Source organism: Ochotona princeps, chromosome 6, assembly GCF_030435755.1.
Source record: "Ochotona princeps isolate mOchPri1 chromosome 6, mOchPri1.hap1, whole genome shotgun sequence".
In the NCBI taxonomy this organism is placed as follows: Eukaryota; Metazoa; Chordata; class Mammalia; order Lagomorpha; family Ochotonidae; genus Ochotona; species Ochotona princeps.
In genome coordinates, this window is record NC_080837.1 from 53,728,189 (window position 1) to 53,741,171 (window position 12,983).

General features: G+C 39.2%; 1 protein-coding gene across 5 annotated transcripts in view; it reads left to right on the plus strand.

Annotated features, from left to right (window-relative positions):
* NUBPL (NUBP iron-sulfur cluster assembly factor, mitochondrial) overlaps nt 1-12,983 on the plus strand; it is a 267,564-nt gene that overhangs the window by 186,280 nt on the left and 68,301 nt on the right. For 4 of the 5 annotated variants that reach the window (XR_009245635.1, XR_009245636.1, XR_009245637.1 and 1 more), the window contains one exon: nt 4,125-4,245. Coding sequence is in view for 2 of the 5 variants with exons in the window: in XM_058666313.1 (XP_058522296.1) it covers nt 4,125-4,245 (121 nt within the window). In the remaining 3 variants the exon portion in view is untranslated. Of the gene's footprint in view, nt 1-4,124; nt 4,246-8,146; nt 8,230-12,983 lie in introns of all 5 variants that reach the window. The other variant, XM_004584936.3, reaches the window with a different exon arrangement.

Below are 12,983 nucleotides of genomic sequence, written 5' to 3' on the forward strand. Positions count from 1 at the left end.
TTGTCCCAAATCTAGACACAGTCTATATTATCCATAATAGAAGTGAGCTTAGTTGTGAAAAAAACTCTGGCTTTTTTATTGCATATGTTATTATCATTATTATTTTCCATGATTCAATTGTATAGATATAGGGATTCCTCCTTCCTTCCTCATTTTCCACACCCACCAGTTACAAGTTAAACATTCTGCTGTTTATGTGTATTATGACATTGTAGGTGTAGGCAAAGATAGAAAAGAGAGAACATAGGATATTTGTCATTTTGGAGCTGCCTTATTTCACTGGGCATAAAAGACTGGACCGTCAAACATTGGGTGTTCTCTATCTCCAGACTTTTTGATTGAATATCTTTATCAGTCAATGATTTTTGAGCATGGATATTTATAAGCATGTGCTTGAATATGTTGTATGTTTATAAATTATATTTGTATATGTACATAGTATACACATGGTACTGCATTAGTTAGGTTCTGTCCATTATAAAACATGAACATAACTGAAATTTTTAAAAAATCGTGTGACAGGAATAGAAATAAAGATGAGCTAGATTATGCCTGTAAACATCCCTGGACTGTTAGTGGCTAAAGCCACTCAGTTAATTGTTCTATGTGTCCACTGTGATTTGGTTTCAACATTCCCCCTTTTATGGCCAGCACAATGGCTAATCCTCCCTGCCTACAAGCACCAGCATCCCATATGGGCACCAGTTCGTGTCCCAGCTACTCCACTTGTGATTCAGCTCCCTGCTTGTAGTCTAGGAAAACAGTGGAGGATGGTCCTAAACCTTGGGAGCCTGCACCCATGTAGGAAACCCAGAAGAAGCTCCTAGCTCCTGGCTTTGGATTGGCTCAGCTCCGGCCCTTGTGGCCACTTGAGGAGTAAACCAGCAGATGGAGAATATGTCTCTCCTTCTCTCTGTAAATCTGTCCTTCCAAAAATAAAAAATCTAAAAAATTGTATTTCCTCTCTTATTCTTCCTCTGGCTCCAAGATTCATACAACTGCCATGTGGAGACTTTACTAGGACTGAGGGAATGGAGAATTAGCATACAGAGTTTTGGCCTATTAGTCACACATGGCATTTTTCACACTTCGTTGGCCAAAAAATTTTACATGTCCTCACTAATTTCAGAAAAAAAAGAATCCCTAACCTTATGCCTCAGATTAGATCTGCGCATGCTTCAGTCAACACTGAAAATGATCATTTCTCTGATGATTGATTTTTAGAAAGCGTAGCCCTGGATCTGTGTTTGTATGAAAAAGTAAACATACTGAGACAGGTCCTTTAAAAAAAAAAAGTATTTGAAGGTAGAGAAAGAGATCTTTTGTGTTATTTTTAAAACCCTTACAGTCTTTGAGTGATGAGGTTCCTACAATTGGTGGAATAGTGGACTTCTCTTGTTAAAAACCTTTTAATGACTTGTGTTTGTACTGCTCAATAACTGAGACACCTTACCAGGAGAGAGCTTCAAAATTTTCATGGAAAATGTATTATGAAAAAAATTGTGTACAGATTTCAAAACAATTTGCCACAAAATAAACTTGCTGGGGCTGTCATTTGGCCTAGTGATAGCCATCTGCTGGGATACTTACATGCTATGTCAGGGTGGCCGGGGTTGGGTCCTCCGGCTGTTCCAAATTCTAGCTTCCTACCAAAGTGTGTTGTGATAGGCAGCAGGTGCTGGCTTAGCACAGTAGGTCCCTGCTACTCACTTGGAAAACCTGCACTGAATTAGTGGCTCAGTAAGGGCTCGACCCGCCTGTTGTGGGTGTTTATGTGGGGAGTAAGCAAGCAGATGAGAGTTCGCTCTCTTGTGTGCTCTCTCTTTCCCTTTCTCTATCTTCTGGACATTTGTCTCTCCCTTTCTCTCTGTCCCTCTGCCACTTGAATTTAGGGGGAAAAAAATCAAAGAATTTTTTTTAACTGAAAAACTTTTAGTTCCATTTTTCTGTGAACCATTTGAAGTATCCTCATTTGCTGCACAAGCCGTACTCTTCCAGCTTCTACTCCTGGCATTCATGTCACCCCTCAGTGGCCTCAGGTTGGCCTTGCAAGTCCCTGAACTCCCTACTTGTGTCTTCAATGTTTTTTTCTTCCCTTTCTGCTTCTTCTTTGCCTGATTATTCCATAACGTCTAAGTCAAACATTTGCATTCATTCAAGGAAATCTTCTCTGACCCCAAGAGTAAATTGAGTCCTCTCTGCTCTACACTCTCATGCTACCATTTTCTTTGCTCCCGAGACGCTTTTATATTTTATTCAACCCATTTCTGCACTTAGCGTGAAAGCTCCAAGGGAACAAAGATTCCGTCTTTCTGCTCACTACTTTGTGCTGTCCCTGGGTTTAGTCCACTTGCTGGCACGTAAAAATTCATTTAATATGTAACTGTTGCATACACTTGTATTGCGTGTCTCTGATATTTATGTAATGTACAGAGAAGATGTCTGAAATACAAGCAATCCATATAGAACACTTGTCAATGGGGAATAAATCACACAAACTGTAAATATACTCTTGCTTCATGTTTCTGTGTCCTGGAGAAGCTAAGAGGTTCCAAGGTAAGAATTATTTTCCTGTTCTCACTATGAATTGAAATAAACTCTAACCCAGATTTTTCACCTTTTTAAAAGTGTGTTTCCTTTTGTCATGTATGAATGATGTTCTCGTGTTTGAGTTGAAAGCCCTACAGTCAGGGGATGTATAACATTTAACATAAATGGTCATAAAACTGCCTAAGCAATGAGTGTGTTATACAGACATGGTGAATAAACCAGTAAGCTCTATTTCCCTCTAGCTTTCTGGAGATGGTACCACATTACCAAACACACTGTGATTTATTTTCCATGATACTTTGCATAGACAAGAGGGCATATGTTAGATCCTCAGGAAGTGCTTTGCTGCAGATTGATGTCCTGCACGATTTGTGTTCATTTGTGTGTGGTGTAGGCCCCTCAGTCTTCTCTGTCTCTTCTTTCCAAAAGAATAATAAATTTTATCGCTTCCTTTATATGTTTCTTTGTGGGCTGTCAGTGCTATTCCTGATTTAAAATGCAAATGTCCTAATAATCTCCTACAATGGTAATCTTACGGTAGAACTGACAGTGATACAGACACTATTATCTCGAAGCCTCTCTTAGTAGCCTTGCACATTTTTATTCTGTCAGGGAGCTTCCACTTCTCATCAGTAAGAAAGTGGAATTAAAAGGCACATGAATAAGGATTATATTTCCAGAGCCTGTCTCTTTATTCAACAGCAATGTTGAATAATAACATTTGTTTAGTCACTGTTTGTGCCAAAAATTGGAGAATGTTTAAAAAAGAGAGAGAGGGGGGATGGATAACCTCTGAGAAATTTGGGGCTTTTGTTTTAGTGCTGGTCTTTTGCTGGCTCTGTCAGTTTTGTCAGCTGCAGAATGGAGATGATGGCCTCTCCCTAGCAAATGGTTCTTGTGAGGTGACATGAGACAGTTACTTCGAGTGCCCACCCTGTGGTAAGCCCTGAGAATATATTAGCATTATTTACTGGGAAACTTTGTCTGTAGCCCATCTCTTATTCTCTGCATCTCCCCTTTTATTCTTACCCACCTCCATATTGTCATTGGAGCTAAATTTGTAAAACACAAACCTGATGATGGAACACCCCCCACTTTAATGCCATCTTCTCGACTTTAGATACTAATTCCTGTTGTCTGGAGAACGCCTCTCAAATATGTGGATGCATCTCACAATTTACCATCTGGCTCCAGCCTTCCTTAATGAATCCTCTTCTGCCATGAGCAACTCGGCTGCAGCCCAGAGAGGCCACAAGCAGTCATGACTCGGCTACCTTGACTTGCCCTCTTCCTCTGATCATACTTCCTGCTGTAAGCCTCACCCCTTCTTGTCACCATGTCCCCACCAAACTGGAAGCAACAGTTCTGGGGAGAACTCAAAAGATCACTCCTGTTCTTCCCAGACAGATGTTTTCCATCCCTATCTCACTCTCTCAGTAACTTGTAAGTTCCTTGAATGCAGACTGTGCACTTACCCATCATTTATCACTTGAGCCTATTAGGTAGCCTGGTTATAACTTTGCTGAAATAATGTAGTAAGATTTGGTGTAATTGCAATGTCTTTATTTCTTTAGGTTCTTGGCCTTATCCAGAACATGAGCGTTTTCCAGTGTCCAAAATGTAAGCACAAAACTCATATTTTTGGTGCCGATGGTGCAAGGAAACTAGCACAGACCCTTGATCTTGATGTTCTGGGTAAGACTATAAGATGTTCATTTACAGAAGGAGAGGGGAAGGAAGGATGAACACTGATACTGAAGAGGCTCATGGGAAATGAGGAGCTACTTGTGGTTTTGTGTTTTAAGCAAGCATAGTCCTAATATGTGTGCTAACATTTCTTCAGTTTTTTTTAAGAAATTTGTTCTGCTGACTGTGATAATACATAATTTCTAGTATAGATAATTTGAAGCCATACTTTAAATGAGCTACATCCATTTGTTAGCTCAGTTGGGTGTATAGCTCTCAAAAGCAAGGATATGTACACATACCTGTTCGGTCTGTTGTAGTAATCTTTGGAAGTACCAGTTCTTGGCACAACTGTAAAAATGCCTTGCTGCCCAGTTCTGTATTTCTTAGTCTTTCTGCTTTAGAATGAAGATACTCATTGCTTTCTTACCATCTTTTTATGTGTTTTCCACATCTGTAACATGTGGCGCCTAAATTTTATACTGTATACACTATTCATACCACCGAATTGAAGAATTAATTAGTGCTGTGAAGAGAACTAAAATCAGGTTAAATGATTAAAACACAGATTTGTACAAAACCTATTTTTTTTTTCAAGAATCCTGAAGCAACTTTTAAGGAACTTTCTAGGAAATGTGTTTTGATAGCTTAATTGTGAATAAGCTCCTCTCTGAGGCAAAGGCAGATGTTAGATGCCAAATCAGTAAAACAATGAATTATTAGTCTCATGTAGTTTTAAAAATTAAGATCCCATAAAGAGCAAAGAATTTCAAAATATTCTAGTGTTGTAATTAAGTTTCTTAAAGTTAATGAAAAATGTACAATTGCTGTTATGCATTTATATAATATAGCATCCCCAACAATACCAGGTGAATACTAATGATATATTTTGATACATTGCTATAATTATAGCCACTAATTATACTTTGCAACTGTCTTTTCATTTAACTAACCTAGAAAGTTCAATTTTCCAAATTTGCATAATAGCATAACAGATTGACATTCACTTATATAATAAAGTAAATGTGTAATTATAATGACATTATTGAATTATGCTGACAAATTTGTGATTCCGTAACTCATAAATGAGGGGTACAGTTTTGTAAGTCAGTTATTTAGAATTTAAAGCATCTTATCAGGAAGTAGTCTCACGTATGCAAGTTATATTTTAACTGACAAAGCTCACAAATGCCTGAAAACGTTTAAGAAACACTGATTACAGACCACAAGAGCTGACTACTACTGTAGGCTTCTGTGTGTTTTGGGGGAAGTCACTTGGCGTTCCAACTGGGGAAAGATGACCTCTTCATGCAGCCCTGGGACCCAAGGGAACTCCCTTGAACTAGAGCAGGCGCTCCAGTTACCAAGTGGCTGAATTGAGAATGAGGGAAAAAAAAAAAAAAAAAAAACACTCTGGGCTGTGCCTCCAGGCAGCAGAGCCCTCCTGGTGGCCCAGCCCCATGGGGACACTCCCTTCACCTTCCTTTACTCATACCAGGCAAGCTCTTAATTTATTTTCATGCTTTGTGTTGTATTTGCAATGATTATTTGACAAAGTGGCTCTTGAGGGAGGACTTCATTGGTGTTTTTAGTCCTCAGGGACTGTTCAGTGCCTGGTTGTTAAGGTCTCAGCTTCTTCAAGGACACCCGTGGCCTATGTGCTTCCTCACTTCCCTCAGGCCCAGCCCCTAGGATGCCCAGACTACAATACCCTGCACACTCTGCCTTTACTGTCCCTCCCTCTCTTAACTACAACGGTCAGCCAAGCTAGACTCCCGCTGTGCTGTTTTCTAACAAGCCGGTTTTCTCTCTCTGCTACTCTTGGTGAGATGGTGAGTCTCTGGAGAGTGAAAACACTATGGATGAGTGACTGTGTAAAAGAGAAGGTTTAACTTTCTTTCACTTCCTTTTCTGTAGGAGGAAAGAAATCATTCCAAGTCTTTTACTAACATGGCAGTTCATAAATCGAAAGGCAAACATCACGGGTTTCTAAGCATGTTCTATCACTTATTTTACCCTGCCTGCCCCTTGTCACAGTTTCCTGCAGTCTTAAATTGATCTAAAAAATAAACTTCGAATTTATTGAAAGGCTAATATTTAAATAGCTGCTGAAATATTCATGGATTTTTGTCACTTGGCTATTGGACATTAAGGAAAAAATTTAAAGAGTTGAGATCACAAATGTGCTGACAATAAGAGCGTGAAATATCTGTTCCCACACTGTGTAGTTTATAATAAATTGTAATGTTTTTGCAACATGCACTTGTGCATTATTTACATTGTCTGGCATGGTGCAGATGACTTACTTTTATGAAACAGACACACACACACATTTTAATAACCTTCACATGAATTTGCAATGGTTCTGAGAATGCACTGTACCATAAAGAGTTCCTTCTTATGTAAGACTCTACTTTCTGCATTTAATTTGAAAGCACAAAGATATAAATCTTCCATCTCCTGGTTTACCTCCTCATACACACACTAAATGCCAACAACAGCCAGGACTGGGCAAGATCAAATCCAGAAACTTAAAATTCAATCCAGGCCTGACCTGTGAGTTGACAGAGTCGTAGGACTCACACTCTCCTGTGCTGCCTCCCAGGGTGCTCATTAGCAAGCAGCTGAATCACGAGCACAGCTGGGACTTGAACCCAGGCACTCTGGTATTGGATGCAGCATCCCAAGCCATATCATAGCTACTGTGCTAAACACCCCTCTCCCTTTACTGAATTTTAACTCTCAGCCTTTGAAAGGCTTCAGCTACGGAGATATGGTGGGAAAAAATGCATTAGACGGGCTGAGAGTCTTTCAATCCTAAATACACCACCTAAGAGTAATGTGCTCTCAGGAGTCATACACAACCTTTCCAACCTTAGTGTGTGTATTAGAGGTTCTTACTACTCAAGAGCTCTTCAGAAAGTTTGTGGAAAATGTTTATTATGGAAAAATGCGTGGGTTTCACTTTTTTTTTACATAAAAATGGACTTGCATTTTAATTTTGTTTTTCCACAAACTTTTTGAAGTACCCTCATGTATTTTGCAAGAGCCCATCAAGCTTACAAATTACATGTAATTACATGTAAATTAGTAAGTATTAAGAGAAAAAGAATTCTGTCTTAAAAAGGCACATGGTTGTGACCCATGTGATGGTTCAGTTGGCTAATCCTCCACATGCAACTGCTGACATCCCATATGGGCATGGTTCGTGGTTCGTGTCCTGGCTGCTCCACTTTCCATCCAGCTCTCTGCTTGTGACCTTGGAGAACAGCAGAGGATGGCCCAGAGCCTTGAGTCCCTGCACCCTCATAGGAGGTCTGGAAGAAGCTCCTGGCTTCAGATGGGCTTAGTCATTTGGGGAGCTAATTAATTGGTGGAAAAATTTTTCTGTCTCTCCTCTCTATCAAATCTGCCTTTCCAGTAAAAATAAATAAATCTTTAAAAAAAAAAAAAGCCAGCTAGTTGAGATAGCATTTCTTTTAGCCATTCTGCCAACTACAAGATCACTGGGTTGTGCTTTGGGGGGACTACTTTGCCTCCTCCATCTTTTCTTCTTCAGTTTCCTCTTACCATTTGGCATTTACAGGGAGAAATCGTTTACAGATGTCTCTCCAGTCATTCCTTGCTGGAAGACTCTGGACTGAGAATAAGTGAGTGGCCTCACTCTATTCCCATAAAGCTGCCACATGTGCATATGCCCAAACTGCCGTGCTCTCAAATGGAGTACTTTGCCTCTGATTTTCATATGAAATTTTGTGTTCCAGAAATGTGGCAAATTGCAGATAGTCACAACTCAACCTGATTTAACTCAGTTGAATTCAGATTTTGTTTTTCCAGAGTTCATATAAGTTCCCAATGGCTGTATCACCTTTTCTGATCCTGATTACCTATGTCTGGTATGCTCTTTTAGGAGACATCCCCTTACACCTTAACATAAGGGAAGCTTCAGACACAGGCCAGCCAATTGTGTTTTCACAGCCCGAGAGTGAGGAGGTAAGCTGCATTTTTAAATAGGTGTTATTTTTCTCTTTTAAAATATTTATGTATTTATTTTAACAGATTTTTATGTTTTGCAGCGTGGCTAGGTGTCTGTGGCTTACCAGGATGGATTCTGTATAAAGGACAACAACAGAGGAGCTGGTAGGCTCTAAACATAAAAAAAAAAGAGAAGGCAATGGAAAAGCTGACAGTTTAAGCCACGCAGATGTATTGAATGGTCACACTAAACACCAAAATCTGTCTTATTCACCCTACTATGTTTTAGAAGCCATTACCTAACCCTCTCAACGATTTCTCCCCATCATTCTGAATTTTTAGGAATCACTACTTAAAATTTAATTTACTGTAGGTTTTAACTTTCACATATGAGAAAGACCTCATGGCATTTTTCTGTTTCTGACTTATTTCAATTAGAATGATAAATTCCAGTTCCTAAAAGACTCTACCAAGAGACTATTAGAACTTATAAACAAATTGCAGGATGCAGAATCAGCAGTCAATATCAGGGCATGTGTATACACCAATAATGAACTTACTAAGAAAGAAGTTACAAGAGCCATCACATTCATAATAGCTTCCAGAAAATAAAATTCTTTGTAATAAATTTAGCCAGATATGTGAAAATTACAAAACACAGAAGAAATTGGAACAGGACCCAAAAAACTGAAAGAACTGTCACTGATTGAAAAAATTAACAGTGATAAAATATCCATGTTACCCAAAGTGATTAACACATTTAATGCCGTCTCCCTCTAAATACTAATGACATCCTTTATAGGACTTAGAACCAGAACGAATAATTATGATATCCATTTGGAAACAGATGGTATGCAAATATCTAAAACAGCCTTGGAAAGTAAAAACAAACCTGGAGGTATCACAGCCCCAGATATATTTCGAGATATATTTTAGAACTGTTACAACCAAAACAGCATGGTATTGGAATAAAATTTCAGGGTTGCTTAAATATAAACTCTTAAAGCCTAAAATATTTCATTTAATCTTTGTTAACAGAAATAAAATCAATCCTATATAATCTCATCTTTCTCAAGTAGCTCTTACAATTTCACTTAGAAAATATATCAGTTTTGATGTCATCTTTGTACACGTTGCTCTGAACATTCCTCATCTCTAAGTTTTTCTTTTTTTCATCTTAGCTAATGGTTATAATAAACTTTTGGTACTTTTATTTTGTTCATGCATTACTACTGCCTGTTTCATTCCAGTTTATCCCCTAATCCTCTCTGAACTAGAAAATTGAAAAACCATGCTTGGTTAGAACTGTAAGTAAAGTTAGAATACATTAAGTCAAGAGTCTTGAATAAGTGAAGTCAATTTATTCTGAGTTGTCTTTCAGGGTCCCACAGATCCTTTTGTTTCCTTAAGGGTCAGCGCTTAAGCAGTACATGACTGAGTTGCTGGCAAGATGATGTCTAAGTAAATAAGGTAGAGAAGTTTCCAGTAGATTTTTTTTTCTCTGAATTTCAGATATTAAATATTAAGGCTTTTTTTCTAGTCAGTCTCAGAAAAATGTTTAGATAAGCAAAAACCAGAATTCTTAACTGCTTTCGTAATTAGTAGGGCAGGCAGTCTCAACCATATAGGTTTGCTTTAGTTTACGTTATAAATGAAAAGTTGCATGAAAATTGAGTTGTTGTTTTTTAAATTACACACTGTTAAATGCTTCCTAAAAACATACTATTTAAAGATATTCTACTGTGATTCCATATAAATAAGAGTTCTTGAATGGGCATTTGGTACAGTGGTAAAGTGGCCACTTGGAGTTTCCACATTCCCATATCAGAGTTCCATTTGCTGTGCTTCCAATCCAGCTTCCTTGTGCATATCCTGGGAAGCAGTAGATGCTGGTTTGGGTGCCAGAGTCATTGCCACCCACATGGGCCACCAGGATGGTATTCCAGGCTCCTGGCTTAGGCCTGGCTGTTGCAGACATTCAGCAAGTGCACCAGCAGATGAAACATCTCTGTATGTCTCTCTGTGCCCTTCAAGTCAAATGGGTATTTTAAAATAATAATTTTACTAGTTAACTTCAATTGTAAGTCTTAATTTTTTTTAATGATTTTTCCACTTGTCTGTTAACTGCTTTTTTTCCCCTTGATTCTCCAAAAGCAAGAGACATTTTAGTGAAGTTAAAGGAATGTAGCATCACAGATTACAATGATACTGTGATTTAAAACTCCAAACAAACAATGTTTGGGAAGTTTTGGGGAGAAATATATTTTGATATTCTGATCTGCATCTGCATAAATGTTAGAGTGTTGAGTGTCTTAGGATGACTGAATTTTTTATGATTTATACTATAATCATTTAATGTGACTTCTCTAAGAATAGTTAGAATTTCACGTGTATATCATCAGCCTTAAACATTAAAATTATTTAAATCAATTAATTGATTAGTTTTTTTTGAAAGGCCAAGAGACAGAAATCTCCTGTCGACTGGCCTGCAGCAGCCAGGAACATGATGTGGATCTGCATGTGGTGGGAGAGACCCAGCTACTTCAGCTGTCACTCCAACAGTGTGCAGTAGCAGGAAGTTGGAGTTAACTGCACAGGTGCTCCAGTATGGAACATGGAACATCCCAAGTGATGTCATCAACACTGCGCCAAACACCTGCTCCCAAATATGAAAACTTCCCATCAATTGTAAGACTTAGATGCAACCTAACAAAAGGGGAAAAAATACAGGGCGGGGTTAGAGGAGTCCAGAGTCTATGAAACTGTGTCACATAATGCAATGTAATTAATTTTTAAAAAAGTAAACTTAAAAAAAGAACTAAAAAAGGTGGGGGGGAAATGCCTTATATGTTACTCTCTTGCCATGGAAGATACAATTTCTCACTCTTAGTTTGCAATTTGGATACCATTTACTTCCTTTTGCCTACAAATAGGGGCCAGCTATATTTCCTAGCCTGATTTATATATATATATATATTTTTTTTAAGAAATTTCTTTCTTTGTATTTGAAAAATATTTGGAGAGAAAGATAGAGAAGAAAATATCTTTCATCCTCTGGTTCACTTCCTAAATATCCACAATGTCCAGAGCTTAGCCAACCTGAAGCCAGGAACTTCCGCTCGGTCTTGCATGTGGGTGCAGGAGCCCAAGAGCTTAAGCCATATTCTGCTTTCCCAGGCCATAAGCAGGAAGCTGAATCAAAAGTAGATCCGCAGGGACATAAACCAATGCCCATATGGGATGCCTATGCTTGAAGTTGGAGGATTAACTTTTTGAGCCATGGTGCTGGCCCCAGCTGCTAGAGTTCTGATAAATATATATATATCTTGAATCAGAGGGAAAGATTAGTGTATATAATTAGTGTATAGAATTGAATTAAAGAAAGAAGAAAATATTAGTAGTTTAAGATGTCTCAGTCACATCTTGTATATTTAATCTATGTGTGTTACCTTTTGGCTAGTATGGATTAAACAAAAGGGATTTAATTTCATTATTACTCAGGCAGTGCCCAAATGATATGTCTCTATGAGTTTTTCAATGAGCTTGTAAGTTGCTTGAAGGCATGATAATAATAGCTGCATGATAATAAATAAAATATTTATTATTTGCCTCACCTGAGCCAGCATTCTACATGCCTTATTCTCACTGCTCCCAGAGGCTTTTTTTTTTAATATATTTTTTATTGTATTTTTGTTGACAATCTTTACATAGTTAATTACGGTAAAAAAAAAAAACGGTTCAGGGGGTACAGGGAAGTGGGTAACAGTATTATGTCCATATTGTTTCCATCATGTATCTGAGGTAAAGGGGGATATTGAGGGATAAGCCCCACCCAGTTTCCCACCCACCCCAAGTCCCGGATGTGGGGCACGCTCCGAGATCCTTGCTCAAATTGTCTTAATAGTTCTCCAGTTATGAATCGGCTGCCAGTTTCACTCAATGAGGTTGTCCACTGATTGACACAGTCCATCATAGAGTCCTTATTTGCCCAGTATTTCGCTGCCAACATATAGCTGAGGTGGTTGATTGACTTGCTCTGTCCTCTGTCTTTTCCTGGGTAGGGCTCTGAGTCCAGCAGTTCCATTGGGAAGATCCCCAAAGAAACTTTGAGGTATTCCCAGACCAGATTCTTGTATGCTCCAGAAAGCAAAGGGCCCGGCACAGTCCGTCACCACGATCAGCCGGTAGTTTCAATCGCTGGGTTGGTTCTGTTCTCAGTCCTGATTTCCACTGGAACCAATGGGTGTTGCAGTCCAGCCTGGCCCTGCCCAGCACACACTTAGCCCCCGCATCAACCAGTGAGAGCTGCAGCCTAGTTGGGGCGACCCACAATAACCCCCACCAGGCCTGCCCCCTACCCTGGTTTGCCAGTATGTATAGCAGACTAGTCCAGTCTGTCCCACATCCTACTTTGCTCTTGTACTTGTCAATGGGTATTAAAGCTTAGTTCCATCTGACCAACTCAACTCTCCAGCCCTCACGGATGTTGCTGAGTGCCTCTCTGTCTAGCCACCCCAGCCCCCATCTAAGTTTTCATACCCTCCCGCGGGAGTAGTGACCCAAAAGGGGGGAACCCACTATTTCCCTCACAGGTCTCTCTCAGTCCCGTTTTATGCACTCTTCGGGTGGTTCTGTGGTTTGACTCGACAGAATTAGTCCCCAGTGCCAGCTTCTGCTAGTTGATGTTGTGGTTAAGCCCAAACATCCCTCACCCACTCTAATTTACGCTTGCACCAGCAGGAATCATCCGCCTAGCCTGGCTTTTCCCTGAT